Here is a 23,791-nt window from a genome sequence, read left to right as displayed (position 1 = left end):
CTTCTCATGTCATAATGTTGTTACGTGATCGAGCTTGTCTCCCATTTAAACTTGTTCATATTTGTCATGTTTTCAAAGAGGGATTTCTCTTTAGTATTTAGAAAGATAGAAATTTAGCTCCAATTTTCACATTGTTTGATTAATACTCTATTTTCTTTATATACAAAAACTATGATTTTCTCTAATGTGCTTATGTAGATCCGAGTACAAGCTCACAAAGTTCACTAGGATTTGCACATATGTAGGAATTCCTTGATCCCCAGGGTAGTTCTTCTTACACAATTTCCAGAGTCTTAGCTCTTGGTTCCTCCTGGGTGCATGCATGGTTGTGGTCGATTTGCCATATGAGACCAATTAGTCTAGTTTCAAGGCTCTTAGCTGCGAGGTTCTTGAGATCGTGCTCCTCATAGATGATCTCAACCTTTTTGGCCACCTTCCACCTCTTCTCATAAGTGTGGTGCTCTTGACTAGTTGAATTATAATAGATTCCATCCCTTGAAATTGACTATTTCCCTTGTTTGTGCCCAACAACTTATTGAAAACCTTTAGAAAAAAAGTCTTAAACTAGTTGAAAGCCTATTGATGATTGATTGGACTTTATATATTTTGATCTTTTGTTTAGATTCGATCCCACTTTAATTACGAGGGTGTACAAGTGAAATCCAACTTAATTCTTCAAAAAAAAAAGCTCTAAATTCAAACGTTGTCACTCCATCCATACTGAAAAAAATTCATAAATAAGAATTCAAATTCCGAACGTTTATGAGTCACGCTTTTCCACCCTCCCGCGTTTTCTTGCCTGTATTCTTTCATTCGTTCACAACTTCCTGCAAGCAAATCTTGCTCATCGGTTATATTACACGAAACCTGATAAAATATGGCTAGGGTTTCTAAGTTCTCTACAGCAATGCAATTCGTTTACTCAAAATATTTATCAACTGCGCGTAGCTTCACTGTAGCAGCGCAGGAGCCAATACTACCCGTCAAATCGTGTGCGTTTTCTCCAAAGGTGGCATGGAAGAGGGTAATCGTTCGATGTTCTGATCTCGTATATATAATTAAATCTTGTGATAAGGACGAATGCTACTGTTAATTTTCGTTATATTTAAATTTAATCAGTTAAATTTTACGTTTGCTAAAATAACTGAAAAAATCTTATGCTGGAAACGTATAGGAATGAGGGTTTCTGGTACATAAAATTTCACAGTGAACCCTTAAAAATATTTAGATTTTCGTGGAATTCAGTGCCCATATGACTTCTATGGGCTGTGATTCTGTTCAATCTTTAAAAATAAAGTAATTCTTTATCGTTTTTACTGTAAGCCTTGATTATTTGCTAGATTTTGATGGATAAAATGCACATTTATGATATTTTTAATGGTAATTAAGATGAATAAACGTGTGTTTAGCTGTTCAAAAAGTTTGCAAAACGCTGTAGCTGTGCCTACCATGTTTATAACATACCAGGGTGAGCACTTGTTTACAAGATTGTTTCTGCCTGGATTGGGTAAACTATGTTCTGTGGCGATACCTTCATCCCGCGGTTTCTCATCCCTTGTATAGGCCTCGCTCTTTCCCCATGCAATTTTACTGCTGAATTATTGATTCTAGGATTTTAAGGATGCTTCTAGGCATCTCCTTTTTGTGTCCCCGTGTTCTCCATTACCTCCTCTGAATGGTGTTCGATGGAAAATAGATTTTAAATTAATTTCTCAAGATTTTATGTCCTAGTTAACGACTACAAATAACTATGCAATTGCTCCGAATTTTGTTATGTAGGGAACATGCTGAAAAAATATCGTTTCTATTGGTGATTGTTTTATGATAAGTTCTCCAAGCTTCAGAGAAGAGGCTATGTCTCCAATTTTTTTTGCAATTGTGCTTGTTACATAGTGTGCAATATGCATGTTAGAAAGAAATGTGTATCGTCATGTGTTTCACTTTCGCTATATATCTTGTTATCATTGTAATCATATGAAAATTTCAGACAGGGCAGCTTCAGCGCACAATTTCAAGAGGGTTTAGTAAAGCTGGGGTGGGACTTCATTCTGGAGATGAAGCTGTTGTGAGAGTCTTACCGGCTATGGCTGGAGAGGGCAGGTATTTTATTATTGGTAAATGTAGGGTTAGGGTTCCTGCTTCTACAATACATTTGAGTGATACCACTCTGAGTGTTCACATTGGGAAAGGTGGCACAAGTGTGCGCACCGTAGAGCACTTGCTCTCTGCTTTGGAAGGGATGGGGATTGATAATTGCCGCATTGAAATTGAGGGTGCCAATGAGGTAATTTGATTACTTATCCATTTATTTTGGTAAGTTGTTTATATCTCCTGTTAAACCGGTGTAGATTCTACTAGAAATCAAGCTTAGCGGGCAGTTGTTCTTTTTTTCCTTTAATGAAAGTTGAAACTTTCATGCTGCAGTTAAAAAATATGTAATGCTCCGCATTGTGGGTTTGGTTTAATAGTAAGTATGGGAGCAATGACCAACCAGTAGTTTGATATTTCAAATATCTTTAGTTCTTTCATTTTTAAACAGTTTATGTCTGATCTAAGGTGGAAATAACTGGTAGGATTGAGCCTCAATTTAGCGGAGGGATCGATATTCACATGATCTTCTTATTTTAAATTAAAAATTTAGCATCTGGATTTTGTACTTATAATAGATTTGCATAATATTTAATTTTGATTAACATGTAGGTGCCTATATTGGATGGATCTGCATTGGAATGGGTAGAAGCCATAGAGGAAGCTGGTACATGTATTGCAAAGAATAATTTTGGCATGGATGTAGAGAAGATGGCTCTCATAGTCTGTGAACCATTCCATGTGATGAAGGGCGAATCATTTGTAGCAGTTTATCCTGCAGCATCCACCCGTATAACTTATGGTATTGATTTTCAACAGGCAGGTAGATTTATTATTTTATAGAAACTATTCATTTTATGTTACTTCATAAATCACGACAGAATTACATAGACATATGAGGTTTGAGATAGTCTTTCCACAAAAGCAGAACAATATCCTTGAAAAGTTATATGCCTTCTACTTAGAAAGGAAATTGTAACAGGGTGGATGGTTACCCATAATCTTTGATCATCAATGTGAATCCTGTAAGTGTCCCTTTCTAATCCAAGGTGCCCATAAAAAGATTGGCATATGTTTCATGGATCTACAACCTAAAGGATTTACAGTATTGGACATCAACAAAATATATTCAACACTATTTTCTTGCCATCATAAAACATGTACGGGACATAGGATTTTAAGATACATGGTTATCAAATATAAAGTATATCCTAAAATCATATTTTCCAATATATAATCCCTGTGGTCCACAATCATGAATTGGTTATTTATTCCCAGTTTTCTGTAGATTTGAAGATATACAATGTAGAGACATTAAGGTGTTATAAACAATCTTGGCTTCATTAGTAGCTTTGCTGGAGAAGCAGCAATTCAGATACTCTCTTCTCAAATTCAGTTCTAGCATTCAAATATTTTGATCAAACATCACTTCTTAGGATCTTGACTCAGCTTTTCTTAACTCAAACAAGATGAAATGTAAGGTTTTGTCTAACACTGTCATACAGATATTTAATTGCATAGCAATAGAATGGCTTGTGCATCTCCATTTCTAGTTTCTTGAAACAGACATTGAATCTATTGTCATTTAAATGGGTAAATTTATGGAATAGCTTTGAAGAGTTGAAGATAAACACACATCAGTTTTTTGTTAACTTTTGACTACAAAACTATTTCTGCCAGCTTTTTCACTTTGTTTTAAATTATAACCTCATAAAACCTTTCATCAGAAGATATCCTGTTTGTGATAGAGACTCCTTAGGGAGTTTATCTATCTATCCTCAAACATGGGAAATTTAAAAACGGTTTTTGTTTCCGTCCCAAGCGATATACAAAAATTCATACCCACTTATTCCCAACAGCAAATTGCTGTGCTTGCCAAATTTGCTTTAGGATCTTTTGGCACCATGGATTTGTTGATGTGTTTTTTATGCACATGCAAACACAAAATAAAATACAAAGGTATCTTATCCTCTCTTGAACAAAGTCTCTCATATGCTATGCTTCGCGATCAAATGAGACAACTCCAAGGTTATGAAATGTCAGGTCTTGACGTGTGGATAAGTTCAGTAGTTTGATGTGATAATGCTGGAATCACAAGGGGACTTACGTTGTACATGAATACTCAATCTTATCATGGATTAGGATGGGTATGCCGATGACTTAGGATTTAGCAATGTAGCTCCAGACTTAATTCTAACAAGAATTATTGAAAAAGGGGGCAAAAAGAATAGGGTTTTGAAAATCTATTCTAAGCCTAGGAATGTAGGAAATGATGAACAAATTTAGTGGAATCAAATTAGGCAGGGTCTCATAAATAGGTATTGACACAAGCTTAGTGCAATCATCTAAGGTATACTTATTGATTTTCAAACTATTACCATCAAACGTTGACACCATCCAAATTGACGCTTGTCAAGGGATGCATAATAATTGAAGTTAAGCTTACTCAAATTTCCAGTTGACCACACAAGGCGCACTTACCAATGACAAAAGGCTAGAGGTATGGATTAAGGATTCCACACAAATATACTCAACAAATCTTCCACTCAATCTAACAAACATGAAAACAAATTCTAATCTAAAATTCTAATCTAACTTGGAGGAATTGAGAACCATGAATGCAAAAGAACATTTGAACAGAAAAATCACCAACAAATTGAACAATGATTTAGATTCAAATAGCTACAACATATACTAACAATTCTACAAAAACTCTCTTACAAATGAGAGGCGATGGGGTATATATAGAGCCTCAAAAGAAATGAACGACTCAGATTGATTCAAGATCAACGACCAAGATTACAAGATAAAACCCTAATTAGGGTTTGTACAACCACCATTACATTGGCCAATAAGAAATGAGGGTAGGTAAGATAAATAATATTTGATGTAGCACCATGTGTCACCTATTCCCTCCTTGAATGAATGTTGACTTGGTACCCTTTGATTGAATGGATGGTGACTAGGATGCCACCTTAGCTTGCCTTGTACATTCTTCATCTTCACAATGTTTGGAATCCCTTATGATACTTTACATTCCATCCTTAAGTTTAACTGTTCCCTCCTTATTTTTGGAAAATTTCCCAATCTTGGAATCCTAAAATATTTCCTTCCTTGATGCACTTTGATATTGGAATTCCTTGATGTAGTTCCAGATTTCATAATGTGAAATCCCTTTGTGCTCATGTCTTGAACTTGCTTTCCTTCATTTATTCATCATCAAGGTGAAGTCTTCTTCATGATTGATCTAGTCCTCATCTTCACCTTCTAGAATCTCTGTCCGGAAATCCCCATCCAATCTTTGAAGTATTGATCTTCCTTATCTGCATTGCGTGCATCCTCTTTCACCTCAAGCCTTGATCATCATGCTTCCTATCCTCGTAACAATCCTGCAAAACAAACAAGCATTGAATCAAACACCCATGTGATAAACTTGATTTTAACCTTGGTGGGAAATCCATCCGCATAGGGGCAGTTTAGTCCTCAAAACCATCCGCATCATCCCTGTTCATTTCTTCACTTGGTGGAAATTTGATGCCTATCTAGACAACTTCTTTCCTTTGTAATTCCACCCTACAGTGGAAATCCGACTCCCATCTGGATTCATTGTTCTTGAAAATTTTGTGTTGATTCGATCACCATTTGATGGAATGGACATCCGGGCACCATCAGGGCTTTGTTCCTGACATTTGTCCCAACATGTGATAGGTATTCTTAGAAAATTGTAACACCAATTCTGGAAAATATGAAGGTTTGGATTGAAATCTAGAAAATTCTCCCGAAGAAAACCCGATTTTCAGACTTAGGATAAGTCTGATCACAATTGCTAAGTCTGAAGACACCCATGTAAACTCAGAAAATCAAGTATCTGGAGCCCAAAAATGAATGTCCAGGTCTGGAAATATCACTTGGAGGTCTGAAAACACTCAGAAAGTAACTGATTTTTGATATCAAAGTTGTAATAAAAGTTTGTTTTTCTGAGGACAAAGTCTGAATATGCCCTCCAATGCCTAGAAATACTCAGAAAATGGTGTATTCAAGTCTGATTTTCTGATTCTTAAGTCTGAATACACCCTCTGAAAGTCTGAAAATGGCTCCAAAAAGTCTGAAGACACACTGAAAATGATGAATATCAATGGCTGGAAGTGGTCACAGCCTTGTCACATGCTTGCATTTGAATTATTTTGACCTTCAAAACTCAGAAATGGTCACATCTGGGCGCAACTATGTGGCTGGAAATGAAGTTTCAGTCTGAAGACAACCTGGTATACTTAGGAAAATACCAAAAATGGAGTCCAAAAGTATAGCACAATGCTTGGAAAAGGGTGTGGAAAAGTCTGATTTTTAGTTCTTAAAGTCTGAAGACACCCTTCCAAGGTCTAACAATGGCTGCCCAATGTCTGAAGACAACTTGCAACTTCAATAAATTAGTCATTTAAACTTGTCGCAGTCACAAGAAACACCTGTATTTGATGGATTTCACCTTCCCAAAGTGAAGTTTGTCAAATCTGGGCACAAACAAAGGGCTGGTAAAAAATATCCAAGTCTGAAGACAAATCTGAAAGTGAAGTTTCAGACTTAGATCAGCAATGGAAGCTCCACCAGATGCCCAAAAAACTCATAGGGATGATGCACAAGTGAAATTTCCCAAGTGGGCAAGTGACTGGAAATGAAAATCAGTTTGAAGACAACTTGCAACTATGGAGTTTCAGACTGTAACAACAATGGCAGCCCTTGAAAATGCACTGAAAAATCCTCCAAACAGGCCTTAACCAAAATCGCCTTAGTGTGGATGAGCTGGGCAATGAAAAATAACTCCGAAAATGAAGTTTCCAGCCAACATGGCGCCCAACAAGGTCTGAAAATAATGGCAGCCCCTTAACACTCAAACATATCACCAAAATTCATCAAGATATGGAGGAATCAGCCTCCCAAATAAAATCGCCTAACTTCAGCCATGACGCCACTTCATAAAAATCGCCTAAGACATGAAAATCGTCCTCCAAGCTTGTTGTAATGGTCTCCAAAAATGACGCCCAGGTCTGATTGGGCAAACAAATACTTCAAATTTGCAACTTCAACTCCCAACAATGGTGTCAACTTGACATTTGGGCAAAAATCACCCAGCTGGGACCTCCAATCTGCCTTCAATCAGCCACCTAACTGTCACATCAACAACTTATAATGTTATTTTAATGCTGGGTAGGCATACTTAAAACACATTTTCACCTTGAAACTTCACCACACAAGCAATGTGGGATAAAAATTTGATACTTATACTTGCCTGGGGAAAATCGATTTGCTTCTAGAAGTATCTAATCGTTAAATGTTCATTGCAAATTATTTATTAATTGTTTTTTGATTTTTTAAATAATTATTAACACTTGATCAAAAACAATTAAATGAGGCTCATTTATTAAAATATTTTAAAATTTAGATCAAAATTGACCCTTGGGGGGAAAATCGCCCCATGTTGGGATAAAAATCCCAATGAGAACTTATTAAAAATCATTAAAATGGTCTTTGGGGGAAAATCGACCCCAGTCTGGATAGCAATCTGGACTAAAAAATCTTCAATTTGTACTTGTTCGTACTAAAATCCACAAAAAACCATCATGAAAAGCTATGGTGGAAAATCGATAGTCATCAGGAATCCTCACTTAACTCATCCGCAACTTCATCCACACTCCCTAGGGGAAATTCAAAGGTAGTCAAGAAAATCCCCAACACTTAGACAAAATTTAATCATCCTGGGGGAAAATCGACCCTAGTATAGATCCACAATGGTGGAAAAATGGGGCATGTCTGGATTCCAAGGGAAATCCATGTCCAATCTGGATTTTGAGTGGGGAAAATCATGGGTAGTCAGGAATATGAGGGGAAAAGCACCTCTAGTTTGGAATTTTGACCTTTTGACCCTTAGAATATGGATTTTCATCCGGAATATGATTATTTTTCCACTCAAAACCACTAGGAAACTTCAAAACTCAATAAAACTCAACTGGACTTAGGCAAATTCACCAAAAAATTGAGTGAGAATAAGGAAACCTATCGGGATAAAGTGCAAAATCAACTTGAATAACTTCCTAGGAGTGAGAAAACAACTCCTAAAGGTCCCGAAACACCTTGGCACTCAAAAATCACTGATGTGGACGTTCAAAAACACGCTAATGCTCAAATGTCAACGCAACACTTAGCAAGAATAAATCAAAACCCTAAGGCAACCCCTAGACTTAGGCAAAACTCAGGATCACTCTAACATTTTGGCATTTTAAACACATGATCCTATCCAAAATTCAAAAACCCTCTTAACGGCAAAGGCAAACACTAGGAAACTAGGCAAAACTTCTACTCTAAAAAGCGAAAAGTGGGGGGTCGCCATTTGCAATGGGGCGATGTGTGGAGACGTGACAACAAGATTCTAAACATTCATGCCCCATTAAAATGTTTGCTTGTTCTCCGAGATTAGAATCATTAAGATCTTCATGGTCTTGAGGGAACGCATGTAAGTTCTATGATGTAGTTAGTGTACAATTACTATTATTATGTTCTAATAGTATGGGTTATTTGATTATGTATTAATTGTTTGAAATCTCATGTAGTTATAAGTGTCAGTTTGTGTTCCTTTTGCCAACTGTTGGGTCCTTTAAATACATTGTATATTGCAAGGAAAGTAGTATGATCTAGTTGGATCACTTTGATCCTTGGATAACCATCTCTGGTTTTGTTCTGTAATAATTTCATGTGCGAATAAAGATATATTTTACTCTTTTATCTGGTATGCTTTTTTTATGTCTATTATTATATCATTATTCATTTTATCAAAGAGAGCAGTAAACATATGATGCAAGATGCATCCCTTTGTTCCCCGTTGACTCCTTAATAGCCATTGTAATAACAAAGTTCTAATTTGTGGTTGTAGATAGTTATTTCTTATCATTAATAAATATTCTGTGTTGTCTAAGATAGTGAACTTTACATGGCTGTCATGACCATTGAGACCAACGCTTGTGTCTTACTCAACAATTATTGGTATTTCAAATAGCATTTCCATTTGTGGGTAAGGGTGTTGATTTTATGATACATTCTCCTTGTACTCCGAAACATTATATTGAACACTACCTATTAAATATAAGCATCATTCTTTATATTCTAGATAATATTTTCCTAGTATGATTTGTGATTCCAACTTTTAATTTGTATTGCAACTCATGGTTTAGTAGTGTAGATCTTAGAGCTAACATTTTTGGCATTGTCGCCTTTGCGAACTTGAGTCAAATTTGAAGTAAATTTGAAAATCAGTTGATAATAACTATTAAGATGGAAGCCTAGGAGTAAATGGGTTGACCTATACAAGAACCACTTGGCACATAAAAACAAAGATAAGGACTTACTCCCAACTTAAGTATTTGTGGGAACTCTCAATACAAGAACATGTAAGAGAAGATTAAACTACATAAGTATTCACATATTTTATTTGGCATAGTTGCTAGTAATCAAAGAGGTCAATTGACTATTGGACATTCTATGTACTTCATTATAAGGCAACAAATCATTTTACAAGATCTTCATGCTGGAAGATATTGTATAGCATAAAGACAACATATCTTACAATGGAAAAAAATGGTGCCATTGGGAAGAAGGGGAACAACTTGAATACTAATGTCGAATTCCAAACAATTAATGCCATCGAGCCTAAACAAAGGTGATGGAAGGAGATAAAGTGGTTAGGGAGTGGACTACGAAATTTCATGATCTATTGGATTGGTGTAACAACAAGATTGAAGAAGGTTGTGAGAGACAATCAATTGTAGACATTTATCAAAACAATATTGAAGCTGAACCAAAAGCACAAGCCGAAGTAGTTGGCCGCACCAAATGTAGAATTCATTCGACACTAGAGAGTTTTACATCACTCACAAGGGAAGAATGCATAGAAATTGCTAGATAATGACCCATTCTAGAGGAAGAAAGAATTGAACTTTGCCACTAGGATGGGTTGGAGGGTGTTGAACAAGAATCCATAATATCGATAAAATCAATTGAGTCCCCTCATTTCTAGGGAAGTCTTTGTTTTGAGATAGAGTTTGATGACTAACTTGTAGAAGAAGAGATAATAGCTTATGATGTATTGAAAAATTGCTTTTAGAAGATACTGAAGTAGATGCTAGGGTAGAGAAAGTGACTTCAAAACACAAAGCTTGAAGTCAACAAAAGTACCATATAAGTTGCCTATATCACATGAAGGGTCGAGGATACAACTGTCTGTGATAGTGTTGAAAAAGTAGAGGAATGTCATTGGCAAACTTTTTTGAGGAGGATTCTACATTGCAATTGCATCTAGTATGACAATCTAAAATGATTACCATGATGCCCCCAAATAAGATTCCATCAAGTATTGTTAATATTGAGAAAGCTCCTTGTATTATCTTTATGATGGTGTAAATAAGGAACAGTGAATAGTCTATGATATATGATAATGATTCATAAGATCAAAAACTATACAGGCAACATTATAACAAGTGGCTTCGCTAGAGGGTGACAACCGACTTTACGTGATTAGTAATGGTCAAAGTATGGTCAATGTATCATCAACTTTATATACAACGCATGATCAACTTTATGCTGTACAGTTTGTGGTCAGCTTATGTAATAATCAGCTTCCTAAGACAGCCCAGGATCAATGATGATGAGTTGGGGTATTACCCACTTCATTGTGAATTAAGGAATTTGAAAAAAGTTTATTAACTCCAGAAGATAAGACATATGTTCATTGCATTGATAAGAATGATATGGACATTTAGTGTTGTTGGGAATGATGTAACTAACACTATCATTGATCCCATACGATATGAACCCGTTAGCAGACAATCGACCAGTATTGACCATAATATTGATTAAGGAGGGGAGACTATCCATCCTTGAGGAAAGCACAAAGATTGCCGTCAAACTATGGTGCTTAATGCAAGGACTATCAAGAGATGAAGGGATATACGATGATGAGGAGAAGGGAATGCTACATGAACAGGGAAAGAGTCTCATATAGAGACGGTAAATGGCTTAGTCGACATATGTATCCACAATCATAAGAATTAACAAACTCATCAATATTCTTCATCAACCTCAAAAGGCTGATCGTATTATCATCATCGATAATGAATTGTCAAGTCTAATATACATCGGCGACTATGATTAAGCACTCACTTCCGATAAGCAAAGGATTGGTATATCATGGTCAGCGTTTTTGATTTATGTAGGGTCAATGATTAAGTTATTAGCAATAACAAATAACTTTGGGATATAAATATAGCAATTAAGTAATAATCAAAGGATATCGTTGCCTGGAAGGAAGTGGTCAAACAAGTGAAGATTAATGCTAACCATTAAGATTAGATGTCTATACATAACCCAAACTGAATTGTTATCGAATGGCTATGAAGAGATGCAACCTCTTCAATTGCAAGATATAAGAAGGCTGACGTTGAAGAGACGTTGGAAAAAAAAGGAGAGGAAGTTTTTATTATCTGAATTTCTGATCCCTTGGATCTTTAAAGCTGAGCAGATTGACCAAGTGTCAATAAAGTTGCATAGAGAACATAATTGAAATCAGGAAGAGTACCGTTAAGTCTGGTTGCAAGCACACAACGTCAGATTGGGACAGAGACATACCACTATAGGTGATACCAGCAAATGCAAATGTGCATTCATATCGATACGTCAAACATCACAGCATACTCCTAATTATATAATTATTTTGACATATCAGATGTAACAGTGGAATTATAATTGCACAATAGACCGATACATCAGACACAGTATTATATAGTTTTATTGTTATCTTCAGGAGGAGATTCGTTGCATATTTTATCAAAACATCAGCTAGAGCAGAGATCTTTAATTATCTGCAGATTGGAATATCTTACTTGGCTTAATTCCTAATGACATATCAGATACAGTAGCAATCTGATATCCAGTCTTCGTATTAAATACAGAGTGCTCATATCATCTATATATATATATATATATACATAGAGACTTATCTCAAAATTGATTGGTTGAGTAATTGTTCCCTAAACTCATAAAGAATAACACAAGGGGACATTACAATTACTCCATCTCTGGGTCCAAATTTTGAGAGGTAGAAGGTGCCAAAATATATTGTGATGGGTTTGAAGATTTAGTGTGCTATTGTAGAATATGCATAACCATTTGGGTGTAAATGGATGAACAAATAAATTCCGTTGGTTCTGATTGTTTCTAGCAATAGTTAGAGGAGTGGGAATTGATTGGTTCATTGATGTTCAAGTTGAAGCAAATTTATAATAACTCTTGGGATAAATTGGATGAGGCGAGAATGAATTTTGGTTTCTTTGAGATGACAATGAAACTATGGGAGAAGTTTCTAACATGTGACAAAGGTGATATCGAAATGTTTGAATGATAATATTAGGCTTAAATAATTGCTAGGTAAATTGGCAAAGACCTATTGATGGGTTGACATAAAAGGATTTGTAACCATGTTGTGGAGGAAGACACCTTCATTTTATGAATATGCACATAATAGAGCAATGGATATTGAATGCAAATACAAAATGTCCTCATGTTCTAGGAGAAGTAAAGATAACGAATCTAATTCAAGTGACAATAGTGAACTAGGGTTTTCACAAACTTTGATGGGACATGCTTTGGATGGTGAAGGAGGTTTCCAAGAAGGGAAAAAGTCTTGAGGTGTATAGATCATACAATAAAAGGGCCAAAGGCCACACCAAGGTTGACTATCCAAAGAAAGCGTCTTGAGGTTTTTGCACTTTCTTTAGTCTATTGTATGTCTTATCCTTTTATCATACACTTTCTCCATCCTCTAGTTGTTTTCTTTTTGGCTACATCAATTGTACAACTTTTTTGCATAAAGATCAATTGTACTCCCCATATCTCCAATGATAATAGTGTAGACTACAATTGCAATTGTCTCATGACTCCTCTTTGAAGCTATCAAATACCTTGCATGATGAAAGAGTTTAAGGAGGTTTCCAAGGAGGGAAAAAGTCTTGAGGTGTATAGATCATACAATAAAAGGGCCAATCGCCACACCAAAGTTGACTATCCAAAGAAAGTGTCTTGAGGTTTTTGGACTTTCTTTAGTCTATCATATGTCTTATTCTTCTATCAGACACTTTCTCCATCCTTTACTTGTTTTCTTCTTGGCTACATCAATTGTACAACTTTTTGCATCAAAGATCAATTGTACTCCCCATATCTCCAATGATAATAGTGTGGACTATAATTGCAATTGTCTCATGACTCCTCTTTGAAGCTATCAAATGCCTTGCCATTCCATTGACTATATGGCTTCCATTTGACATCATACGTATGCTTCTTCAATTGTTGTGTAACTCTCTATTAGAGCCTCACAACCCTCTACCAATAGTTTGTGAGTAAATTCTCTTTTCTATGGCCAAAAAGGTCAAACATTACAATACAACTTGCCTTTGATTCAATTGTTTGGTTTGCGTTTCCGTTATATTGCTTGCTTTTAATTCCCTTGGACAACTTATTAATTCATTGCATGTTGCTCCATCTAGCCAATAATTGTCATTTATATGGGCCTCAGCAGGTCATTGTATTTTACAATTATTTACACCTTCACACTCTATATAGCTAGCAAATCTTAGGTATGTTAAGTTGAAAGAATTTTGTTTTATAGGAAAAATTCTTTGTTTTTCTAGAGGAGTAAGATTTCTTTTTTCCAAGGGCCAATCTTCTAGAAGAGCATGCTATGTAGGACGTGCCACCCTTTTTCTAGAGTTTTGGGTGAAAGTCACAAATTCAAGGGCCAAAACCGTGTTGTAAGATTCTCTAACAAAAGAGTTTTAGCGAGCATTTTGTGATGAAAAAATTAGGCTTTGCAAGCATTGTAATGACTGAAAAATAAAAACAAGGCATAGGTACTTCATCCTTAGTTGTATGGCCAAAAATGTAGAAGACAAACTTAGATAAAGTTTTCACAAAATATTCCATTGGTTAGGAGGGTTGGATAGTTCTAGTTTAGCCCAAAATTTGATTGTTGAGAATGACTCAAATTAGAGGGATTTTGGAAAGAATTATCACTAGATTTTTTCTAATTTAATTGCAATGGATTGTGGAAACATAATGCCTCTAAGAGAATGATTTAAACATTCTTGCTTTGAAGTGGTGCTAGTTTGAAATTGCCTTGGCACAGTGGTTTTAAAATGAAAAGGAGGAATTTTTTTTATAAAAGCAAAGCAATGCCACACTTACAATTCTCAATTCAAAGAGTTGAACCACCATTCAATCTAGGGCATGATGGGCTAATAAAGTACAAGACCACAAATTGAGGATCACTTTATAGAGGGTTGATGTAGATAAAATTCTTCAAATGTGTTACTTTAAGTATTGTGATTTTGAGCTTGATGTTGCATGCTATCCAACTATGATTGAGAGGCCAAATTCCTCGAGTGCTACATGGGTTAGGTCTTTGGTGTACCCTATTAATTGCTTAGTTTAGATGCAAACTAATACTTTGTAGGTTATGCAAACTAAAGACTATGCTATTCAAGCTTTTTCAAGTAGATATGATTGGTATATATTTTCAGGCATAGACGTGGATCAAAGGCTATAGGGGTAAAAAAAGAACATTTGGTTACTATATAATGAAGGTGTGTTATGGATATTGTATGTTGTTGGTTGGTTTGTGCTACTATGGTTGTTTGTTATTTGACCCTTGGGTTGAGATTTATAGTCGGGGAAAATTGCTGTCTACTTGGATTCATGAGATCTTTTACTTCAAACATAAGCGATTTTATATTACTCAACATGTCATTAGACTCTTTTTAGACAAAACAAGTGATGTTGGGAGGAGCCTTGAGGGTCGACAACAATTTTGACCTTACCTAGCCATTTTTTTTTCAATGGTAGTTTTTGGGCACTTAGTTGATAGAGGCGAAAAGGTAGGATGACCCCACATAAGATAGCCAATCCACTACTAAGGAAAATAAAATGGATTTTTATCAGGAAAGTAGCTTTTGCTAATAAAGATTTGGTCAATTAGGATGAGTCAAGTGACATCGACGACAACTTAGAGGAGTTGGAGGACAATAGGGTGTTGAACCTTTATTTAGCACTTATCACTTAATTTTGAAGATCGGTGCCTCATTTTCAAAGAGATTGGTGTCTCTTGCTGAGTTGGCACTCGATTGTGGGGATTTGTGTCTCCAATAGGTTGGTGCCTATGGTTCATCTAAAGGGGATTGGTGTCTCTTGTAGGTTGGTGCCTACAAAGATTGTAATAACTTTCTAATACAAAAGCACTATTTTGCCATGGTTTTCTCCTGGAAGGGTCTCCACATAAATCATGTGTGCTTGTGTTCATACTTGCTAGATCATGCTTTTGTGATTGATTAAGTCTTGAAGTATTGCCATTGTGATTAATCACTTTGAAAGTTAAAAGTTTGTTATTATACGTATTCAATCCCCCTCTCAATATAATCGTGTGCTCTTCAATTGGTACCAAAGCTGGTTCCTTTGGATATAGTGTTGAGCACAGGGTTATATTGAGAGGGGGGGGTGACTCTGTATAACAATAACTTTTACCAATTTAAACTTCATCAATCCCAATTACGACAATCATTCAAATGCAAAGAACATGGGAACACGATATTTACATGGAAATCCGTACAAGAGAAAACCATGGGAAATTACTTTTTATAATAATTTGTTTTACAAATTTAGAAGCACCAACCCCTCATTTGATTCGTCAACTCTTGTCCACTTGAGGCACTTGTTGGAAATATTGTCATTGATGTCAAAGGCAATTAGTGAAAAAGTGAAGTTATGCTATTGATGTAAAAAGTAAGAAGACAATACAAGACGATCATCAATGTCAAAGGTAAGAAGACAAGCTATGCCTATGACTTATATTATAATCCAACGAATTTATTAAAGATTGGTAAAGAAAGACAAAGACTTCATATTAACCTTGTTAATTTTAAGACCAGACAGATAATAGTAAGCAGAAAATAACAAAGAAAACACACATAACACAGCAGTACCCTGGGAAAACCTCCCTCTTGGAGGTGAAAAACCCAGCAACAAGTCTTAGATGTTTATTAGGCAATAATCAGAAGTGATTTTACAATATGCTTCAGTACTTGAAGCTGTCAACACATAATGGACATAATAGCTTCAACCTAGGGAGTGAACTTATCTGCAATTCGGATGGTGCTGTCCCAAAGATGAAGTTCGCTGCCCTTTAAATGGAATTCGCTGACCTCCCAAGGTGATAGCAGTGCTTCAGATAAGGTTCGCTGAGCTTCCAATAATATTCGCTGTCTTCTAATAGCGTTCGCTGTCCCCTGATTGTGTTCGCTGTGCACTCAATGATGATTGCTGCCTTTAGATGATGTTTGCTGATCTCTGATCATAATATGTTGATCGCTGAAGTAATTCGCTTATGACAGATAGGAATGTATTTTCCAAAATGTGTATTTGATGTTTGTAAATGACTTTGTATATATATGTGACCAACCAACCTAGAAGCCTTAGGTCGGCCTTGCTAAATGATTTCATAATAATCTAAGGTTGGCGTCCAATATAGGGTCAGACCAATAATCATTTACAAGTTACATTTATATATAGGTCTTGTCCTATCCACAAGTTACATTATACATAGGTCTTGTCCTATCCATAGCAAGATATAATTACAAGTTACATGTATTTGATTCAGCCCTAAGTTACATCATTTGCCTTCACGTTACATGTGTTTGGGCCTGGCCCTAAGTGGTTTGGATTGCATGAGAGATAATACATAGGAATTTTTATTGTCATTGACAACATTAAAATTCAATAGTCAGGTATCCGAGCTAGCTACAATTTTCAACACCCCCTCTTAGCTAGGGAGGATAGCTGCCACTTGTCATGATCCATTCATGACCTTCATCTTGCATTGCCCGCAAGGATGAATGTATAAGCTCCATAGAGTATACCTGCAATAAAAAACATAAATATCATGAACTCATTTCATGATGTCCATCTTGCATTGCTCGCAGAGGATGGATCCACCTTGCATTGCCCGCAGAGGGTGGAAGAGGTCTTACACCTCAGCCTTCTCCCAGAGAAGGATATAGTTTCACCTTGTATTGCCCGCAGAGGGTGAAAGAGGTCTTGCACCTCAGCCTTCTCCCAGAGAAGGATACAATGTCACCTTGCATTGCCCGCAGAGGGTGGAAGAGGTCTTACACCTCAGCCTTCTCCCAGAGAAGGATATAGTTTCACCTTGTATTGCCCGCAGAGGGTGAAAGAGGTCTTGCACCTCAGCCTTCTCCCAGAGAAGGATACAATGTCACCTTGCATTGCCCGCAGAGGGTGACTCCACCTTGCATTGACCGCAGAGGGTGGAAGATGCAAACTAAATTGCATCACTAAGATTGAGACTCCCTCTCAATCAATGCTGTGTTCTCCACTATTCCAAGCTTCTCTCTGAAGTACTCAAACTTCACTTGAGCTAGAGGCTTGGCGAGAACATCTGAAACCTGTTCATCAGTACTGATATATTTCAACTAGATTGCACCTCTTTGTGCCATATCACGAACATAGTGATAATGAGTTTCCACGTATTTTGACCTGTCATGAAACACGAGATTATCAGACATTTTAATACAACTCTAGTTATCACAATAAATAACAGTGGATTCTCAAGGTTGTCCAAACAACCCAGGAAGAAGTTTGCGAAGCCAAACTGCTTCTCTCATTGCCACACTTGAAGCAATGTATTCAACTTCTGCAGTACTCAATGCAACTGAGGACTGTTTCCTACTGGCCCAAGAGATTATAGCAGAACCCAAGCTGAAACAAATTCCTGAAGTGCTTTTCCTGTCAATAACACTTCCAGCCCAATCAGAATTAGAGTAGCCTTCCAAATTGATCACCGTGTTGATTGGATACTTCAGCCCATAGACAACTGTTCCACGTAAGTATCTCAGGATGTGCTTGGCTGCCACCAAGTGAACATGCTTTGGTTGGTTCATGAATTGGCTAAGTGCACTCATTGCATAGCAAATATCTGGTCTAGTGTTAACTAGATACATCAAGGATCCAATCAATTGCCTGTACTCTGAAGAATCTGCAAAATTAGAATTAGCTGCATAAATACTCAACTTCTTTAAGTTAGTTTCTATAAGAGTAGACATAGATTTACAATCCATCATATCAATGGCATATTATCTTGGCTAAGGATAAGATCTTTGCCATACTTCTAGTCCTAGACAGTAATTCATTAGGCCTAGATCCTTCATTCCAAATTCAATGGCTAATTCTTTCTTACATCTAATGATGAGACTATCTCCAACAATTAGAAATAAATCATTCACATATATATAAGAAACAAAATTAGCAGTTCACTATTGAATACTTTTAAAGTGAAGATTAGAATCAACATCATTCTTGCAAGATCCTAAACTAATCAAATACTTGTCAATCTTCTCATACCAAGCTCAAGAAGTTTGCTTGAGGCCGTAAAGAGCTTTTCTTTAATCTGCACGCATGAGATTCTCTATCTTGATTCTCATAACCTTCTAGTTATTCAATATAGACAACATTAAGAAAACAATCTTTATATCTAACTTCCAGCCTGCAACATTAGCTATAATGGTTCTAATATTAGTATATCTAGCAGCAAGAGCAAATTTTTCCTTCTAACTATGAGCTACTCATCTAGCTTCATATTTTCAAAAACTTCCATATGGAACTCCCTCTTGATTCTTAATATAAAATTGTGGTAATCAAGTCTTATGAAGATTGCATCATATAAGAATCAATCAAGGAAGGCAGCCATAAATCAAAGATGAGAAATGCCAATCTTTTCCTTACTTCTCTTTTACGAAATTGACCCATAGCACAATCATTATGATCAAGGCATACCTTCAAGTGAAGAAACCAAGCTCCCTCTTAAGCTTGAAGGCATGGTAATTCAAGAATCTCTTGAAGAGAAGCATCAACATGATTAAATATCCCGATAGAATGAATTAACATGTAAAGTAACTTATCGCTTTATTGACTAGACTTCCACCATTGACAACATATGCCAAGATTGCTCAAAAGGATATTGCTAGTCTATGATCAACTTCAACCATAGTGTAAAGCTACACAACATTCTAAAATTGTTTTCCATATTTGAATAACAGAGAGTTAGCTATATCAGAAAACAAAGGCAAGTGTATGACTTCAGAAAACATTTTACAAAATCCATAAGCAAGGTATATAAGCCAAATTGTCTTTCCAGCCAATGCGTAAAATCAAATATGAGTATCAACCACTGAAAATGATACACATTGTAGTTGAGCACAAGCGTATGATAAAAAACCCAACTCTAATAAGTTAGATACCTTATTCATCTTAGGTTTCATCATCAAGAGAATACTTACTTCAAAGAATGTAATAGGCAGTATGCTCAAATTGAAGAGATAATATCACAATGAATATTTATGTGAGGATGGCGAAAGCCATTACAAAAAAAAATGCATTAGAGCTAAAGGCAATCCTCTACACAAGAGGAGCAGAGCAAGGTTATAATAGAAGTATAACAAGGATCATGAGAGCTTTATGAAGAGCTGAAGAGAACCAAGAGTTGCACAGTCACAACCCTACATGACAACCTTATCCAAACATAAATTACTTATAGAATAGAGGATACAACCCATAGAAGATTTGATGCAAATCAAGAGACACACCATAAGAGTATATAATTCCAGAGCAACAAGACTATTGAGCATTTCAAGACTTAGATAGAATACAGTGCATCAGAACTATGCAACAAGTATCATAAAGGATCAGATCATAATATGAAGATAGTGAGGTCATCATTGGGCATAGATACTAAATAGGATGACTAAGACATCTTACCTTTACAAGCCTATCACACCAATGACTAAGGTTCCATGTTTCTGAATCTCCTATAAATTTATTCATCTTCCTATTTGTGCTTGTAGTTATATCTATCATAATACTCCTAGATTTATATCTGATTACACATGCTGAAGTCTTAAGTGCCAAGGATATATTTAGATCAAAGCATCAATTCGGATCATTACAAACCATATCAAATAGGTTGAGAGATAAACATACTCAAAATAGAGAGTAGGGCATAACTAACTTCAATAATTCAAACTGGATTAGAACAATTTCTTAACACAAGAACAAAGCTCGAACTAGGGTGACTGTTACAAACCCTAAGAAGATAGTTATGCAACCCTTAAAGGAATACTAAGATCTGAAAACAAGTGCACAAATCAACATATGAAAGCACCCTCAGATGAAGTAGTTAACAAGCAAGAGAACTTTGTGCACTAGATAAGACACCAAGGCAATCAGATGCAAATCTCCAAACCAAGTGGACCCTACAATTGAGAATAGAGAAATGAGAACACCTGAAATCTTATTCTTGCTATCATCCCATCGATGCCCTCAATTTGCCAGCAGGTATGCTGTCCAGATTTGTTGCTGATTCATGCTAGCCCTAGTCCTGCAAAAGAAGTAATACAAGATCTACCTTCAAGCTGTTAGGCTTTATAGAAGGAACCTGCTCTGATACCATGTTAATTTTAAGACTAGATAGATAACAGTAAGCAAAAAATAACAAAGAAAACACGCATAACACAGCAGTACCCTGGGAAAACCTCCCTCCTGGAGGTGAAAAACCCAACAACAAGTCTTAGATGTTTATTAGGCAATGATCAGAAGTGATTTTACAATATGCTTCAGTACTTGAAGCTGTCAGCACATAATGGACAATAATAGCTTCAACCTAGGGAGTGAACTTATCTACAATTCGCATGTTGCTGTCCTAAAGATGAAGTTCGCTGCCCTTTAAATGGAATTCACTGACCTCCCAAGGTGATAGCAGTGCTTCAGATAAGGTTCGCTAAGCTTCCAATAATATTCTCTGTCTTCTAATAGTGTTCGCTGTCCCTTGATTGCGTTCGTTGTGCACTCAATGATGATTGCTGCCTTTAAATGATGTTTGCTGATCTCTGATCATAATATGCTGATCGCTGAAGTAATTTGCCTTATGACAGATAGGAATGTATTTTCCAAAATGTATATCTGATGTTTGTAAATGACTTTGTATATATATGTGACCAACTAACTATTGATGTGTATTTTGTACATGACCAAACATAGAATAAAATACCCAGAGGTATCTTATCCTCTCTTGAGTAAAGTTTCCGAATGCTGAAGATATCGCAAAAAAGGATCAATCGGTAAAACTTCAAGGTTTTTTTATGTAGGTTCTCTACTCGTGGATAAGCACCAGTGGTCGTTGTGTTTATTGTTTTTCAAGGGGCCTTACGTACTTTCAAGGAAAGCTTGTTCGTGCGACTACTTTTCAAATGAGGAAACAGGATTCTCCTAATGCTAATTGATGTTTCAAAAAAGATCAAAAGATAAAGTTTTTAAGGAGGCGAGACTAAATTAATCCTAAGAATGACTCAGTAATGATTGGTCTTGATAGAACTCTACCAATTTCAGTATTGCCAAGAGATTACAACTCCACTGGAATTGGTGCGATCTTCTAAGGGGATTCAATGATTTTCAAATCACTAAGGGGATAGATACTATCAGTAAGATACATATCAATGCCTCCAACAATGATTGAACTCTTAAACAATCTCAATGTTTCCAGTTGACCACACAGGGCATTCTTACAATCAGTGGAGCTAGTGGTTTGGAATATGAGTCTTATCAAAGATCAAGCACAACATTCGTCCTTCAAACTTAAAACTTAAATGCTATCTCTACTAGGAGCGATTCAAGAAGACAAACAACCATGAAAATAGCCACAAGGATTGCAATAAAACACCACAACTTCAATATTTCATTGATCTCATAGCCAAATAAAACAACAATTGTTCAACTTTCTCTCTTCACTACTTATTTCTATGTTGCTGTCAATGTTAAACTCTTAAATTCTAACTCTCTCTCATACTTTTTCTAACTTTTTAAAATGAAATGAGCAAGGGCTTATATATCTCTCTCAAATACAATGAACGGCCTGGATCAAAAGAAGATCGATGGTTGAGATTTTGACACCTAAACCCTAATTAGGGTTTGTTACAAAAAAGCCCCCATTTAGATAAACATTATCAATCCATAGCCAATAGGAATTGGCACAAATAACGAGGAGGCAGACCAATAGGAATTAAGTTGCCACATCATTTTATAGCATATTCAATGAAACTGGATGCGATTGCCGTAATCTCAGCAATGGGAATCTCAGGAAGATTCTTCATCCGTTCTTCCAAGTGAAGGACTTGATCAAAGGCAGTGAGAAGAGTCGTCTCCCATCCAAGCTCTATCTCTTTTGTTTTCTCAATCAGGAACATAGTAGCATACATCTGATTTTGCTGCTCTTCGGTGACTGTGTTTCTCCTCTTTGCAAAAGATGATCTTGATCTTGTCTTCCAATTCCTAGATGTCTACATCTGTCTCGATCTCAATTCTTCTGTCAAGGATCGTACACAATACCTCAAACATCTTGTCTTGAATAGGATGGATAGTTCCCTCAACTTGGTTGCATCTGGAACTGATATCCTCGAAAAGAACTTCCTTCATCTGGAGCAAAGTTGACCACTGCAGAAGGCTATGGGCTTCTCCATTCATTATCTTCTCTTGTGCTAGAACCTGTCTTGGTGTCCTTCTTATCACTTGCAAGACCGGGATGCCAACATCTCTAGTGTGAGCGAATGCATCCATAGTTACCAATAGATTATGAATGATCTCAAGAATCTGGATAGCCCGATGGACCGTCTTCATCATCCTTGTTGCAAATTCAATGGCAACCTTGTAAGATTCATCAATCCAAGAACTCATGATTTGAGCTAAGTTCTTCATTCTTTCTGCCTCATTTACTGATTCAAGAGGGAGTGCATGCAAAGGAGATATTGCTGGATCTTGTCGTCTCAAAGGTTGATTAAGATGGCTAAAATAATTCCTCCAAGCACTGACCTCTCTTTCTAGTTTCTTATTCTTTTCCATTTCTTCTTTGAGTTTGTCGTTAAGTGCTCTCACAGAATCAGTTGCTTCTTCCATAGCCTGCTCGAAGGTAAGTGGGCCAAGATCAATTGTATCTAGATCATATTCTTCTGCTAGAATCTCATCCTCATACTTGTCTACCAATGGTGTAGCTATCTGCACCTTTCTGGATCCTGCTTCATCTCTAATTACTTTTGACATCTTGGTGGCCTTCTTTTTGACCTCTTCATGAGAACTTCCTATGAGACTTTCCAAGTCGAGCACTTGTTCCTCCTCTTCGACCACAACTACCTTTGTCAGTCTTTCTTTTAGCCAATCTGGAATTGAAGACTTTCTTTCCCTTACTTGTATTTCTTTAGGCAGAGGTCTATCTTCCCTGAAAGGAGATGTTGCTTCATCATCATTCTTTTCTTCTTGTTGTTCATTAGCACCAACTTGGAGAGATTGACTCGATGAATGCTGAGGTGCCTGTCCTTTACCTTGTTTATCATTCTGCACCATGGATTCCATAGACTCATCAATTTCATACACTATCTGCCTTTGATCTTCTCCTTGACTTGCTTCCTTTTCATGCCTAGAAGATGTACTCGGTGGACGATCAGGATTCACTTTTTGTTTCTTCTTGGAAGGTTCTCTTTTCTCAGGTCCTTCCTTTCTC

The 23,791-nt window shown here is 36.4% G+C and overlaps 1 protein-coding gene across 5 annotated transcripts in view; it reads left to right on the top strand.

Annotated features, from left to right (window-relative positions):
• Nucleotides 1–650: 650 nt before the first annotated feature.
• Nucleotides 651–23,791, top strand: part of LOC131044817 (probable UDP-3-O-acyl-N-acetylglucosamine deacetylase 1, mitochondrial) — a 129,704-nt gene continuing 106,563 nt past the window's right edge. For 3 of the 5 annotated variants that reach the window (XM_057978258.2, XM_057978256.2, XM_057978255.2), the window contains exons 1-3: nt 651–1,024; nt 1,988–2,284; nt 2,701–2,907. In XM_057978258.2, coding sequence (XP_057834241.2) covers nt 878–1,024; nt 1,988–2,284; nt 2,701–2,907 — 651 coding nt within the window. In that variant the 5' untranslated portion in view covers nt 651–877. The remainder of the gene's footprint in view (nt 1,025–1,987; nt 2,285–2,700; nt 2,908–23,791) is intronic. The other 2 variants (XM_057978257.2, XM_057978254.2) reach the window with 2 other exon arrangements.

The sequence above is a fragment of the Cryptomeria japonica genome, chromosome 8, assembly GCF_030272615.1.
Source record: "Cryptomeria japonica chromosome 8, Sugi_1.0, whole genome shotgun sequence".
Lineage (NCBI taxonomy): Eukaryota > Viridiplantae > Streptophyta > Pinopsida > Cupressales > Cupressaceae > Cryptomeria > Cryptomeria japonica.
The sequence above is the reverse complement of the archived record's forward strand: the minus strand, read 5'-3'. Positions and strand labels throughout refer to the sequence as shown.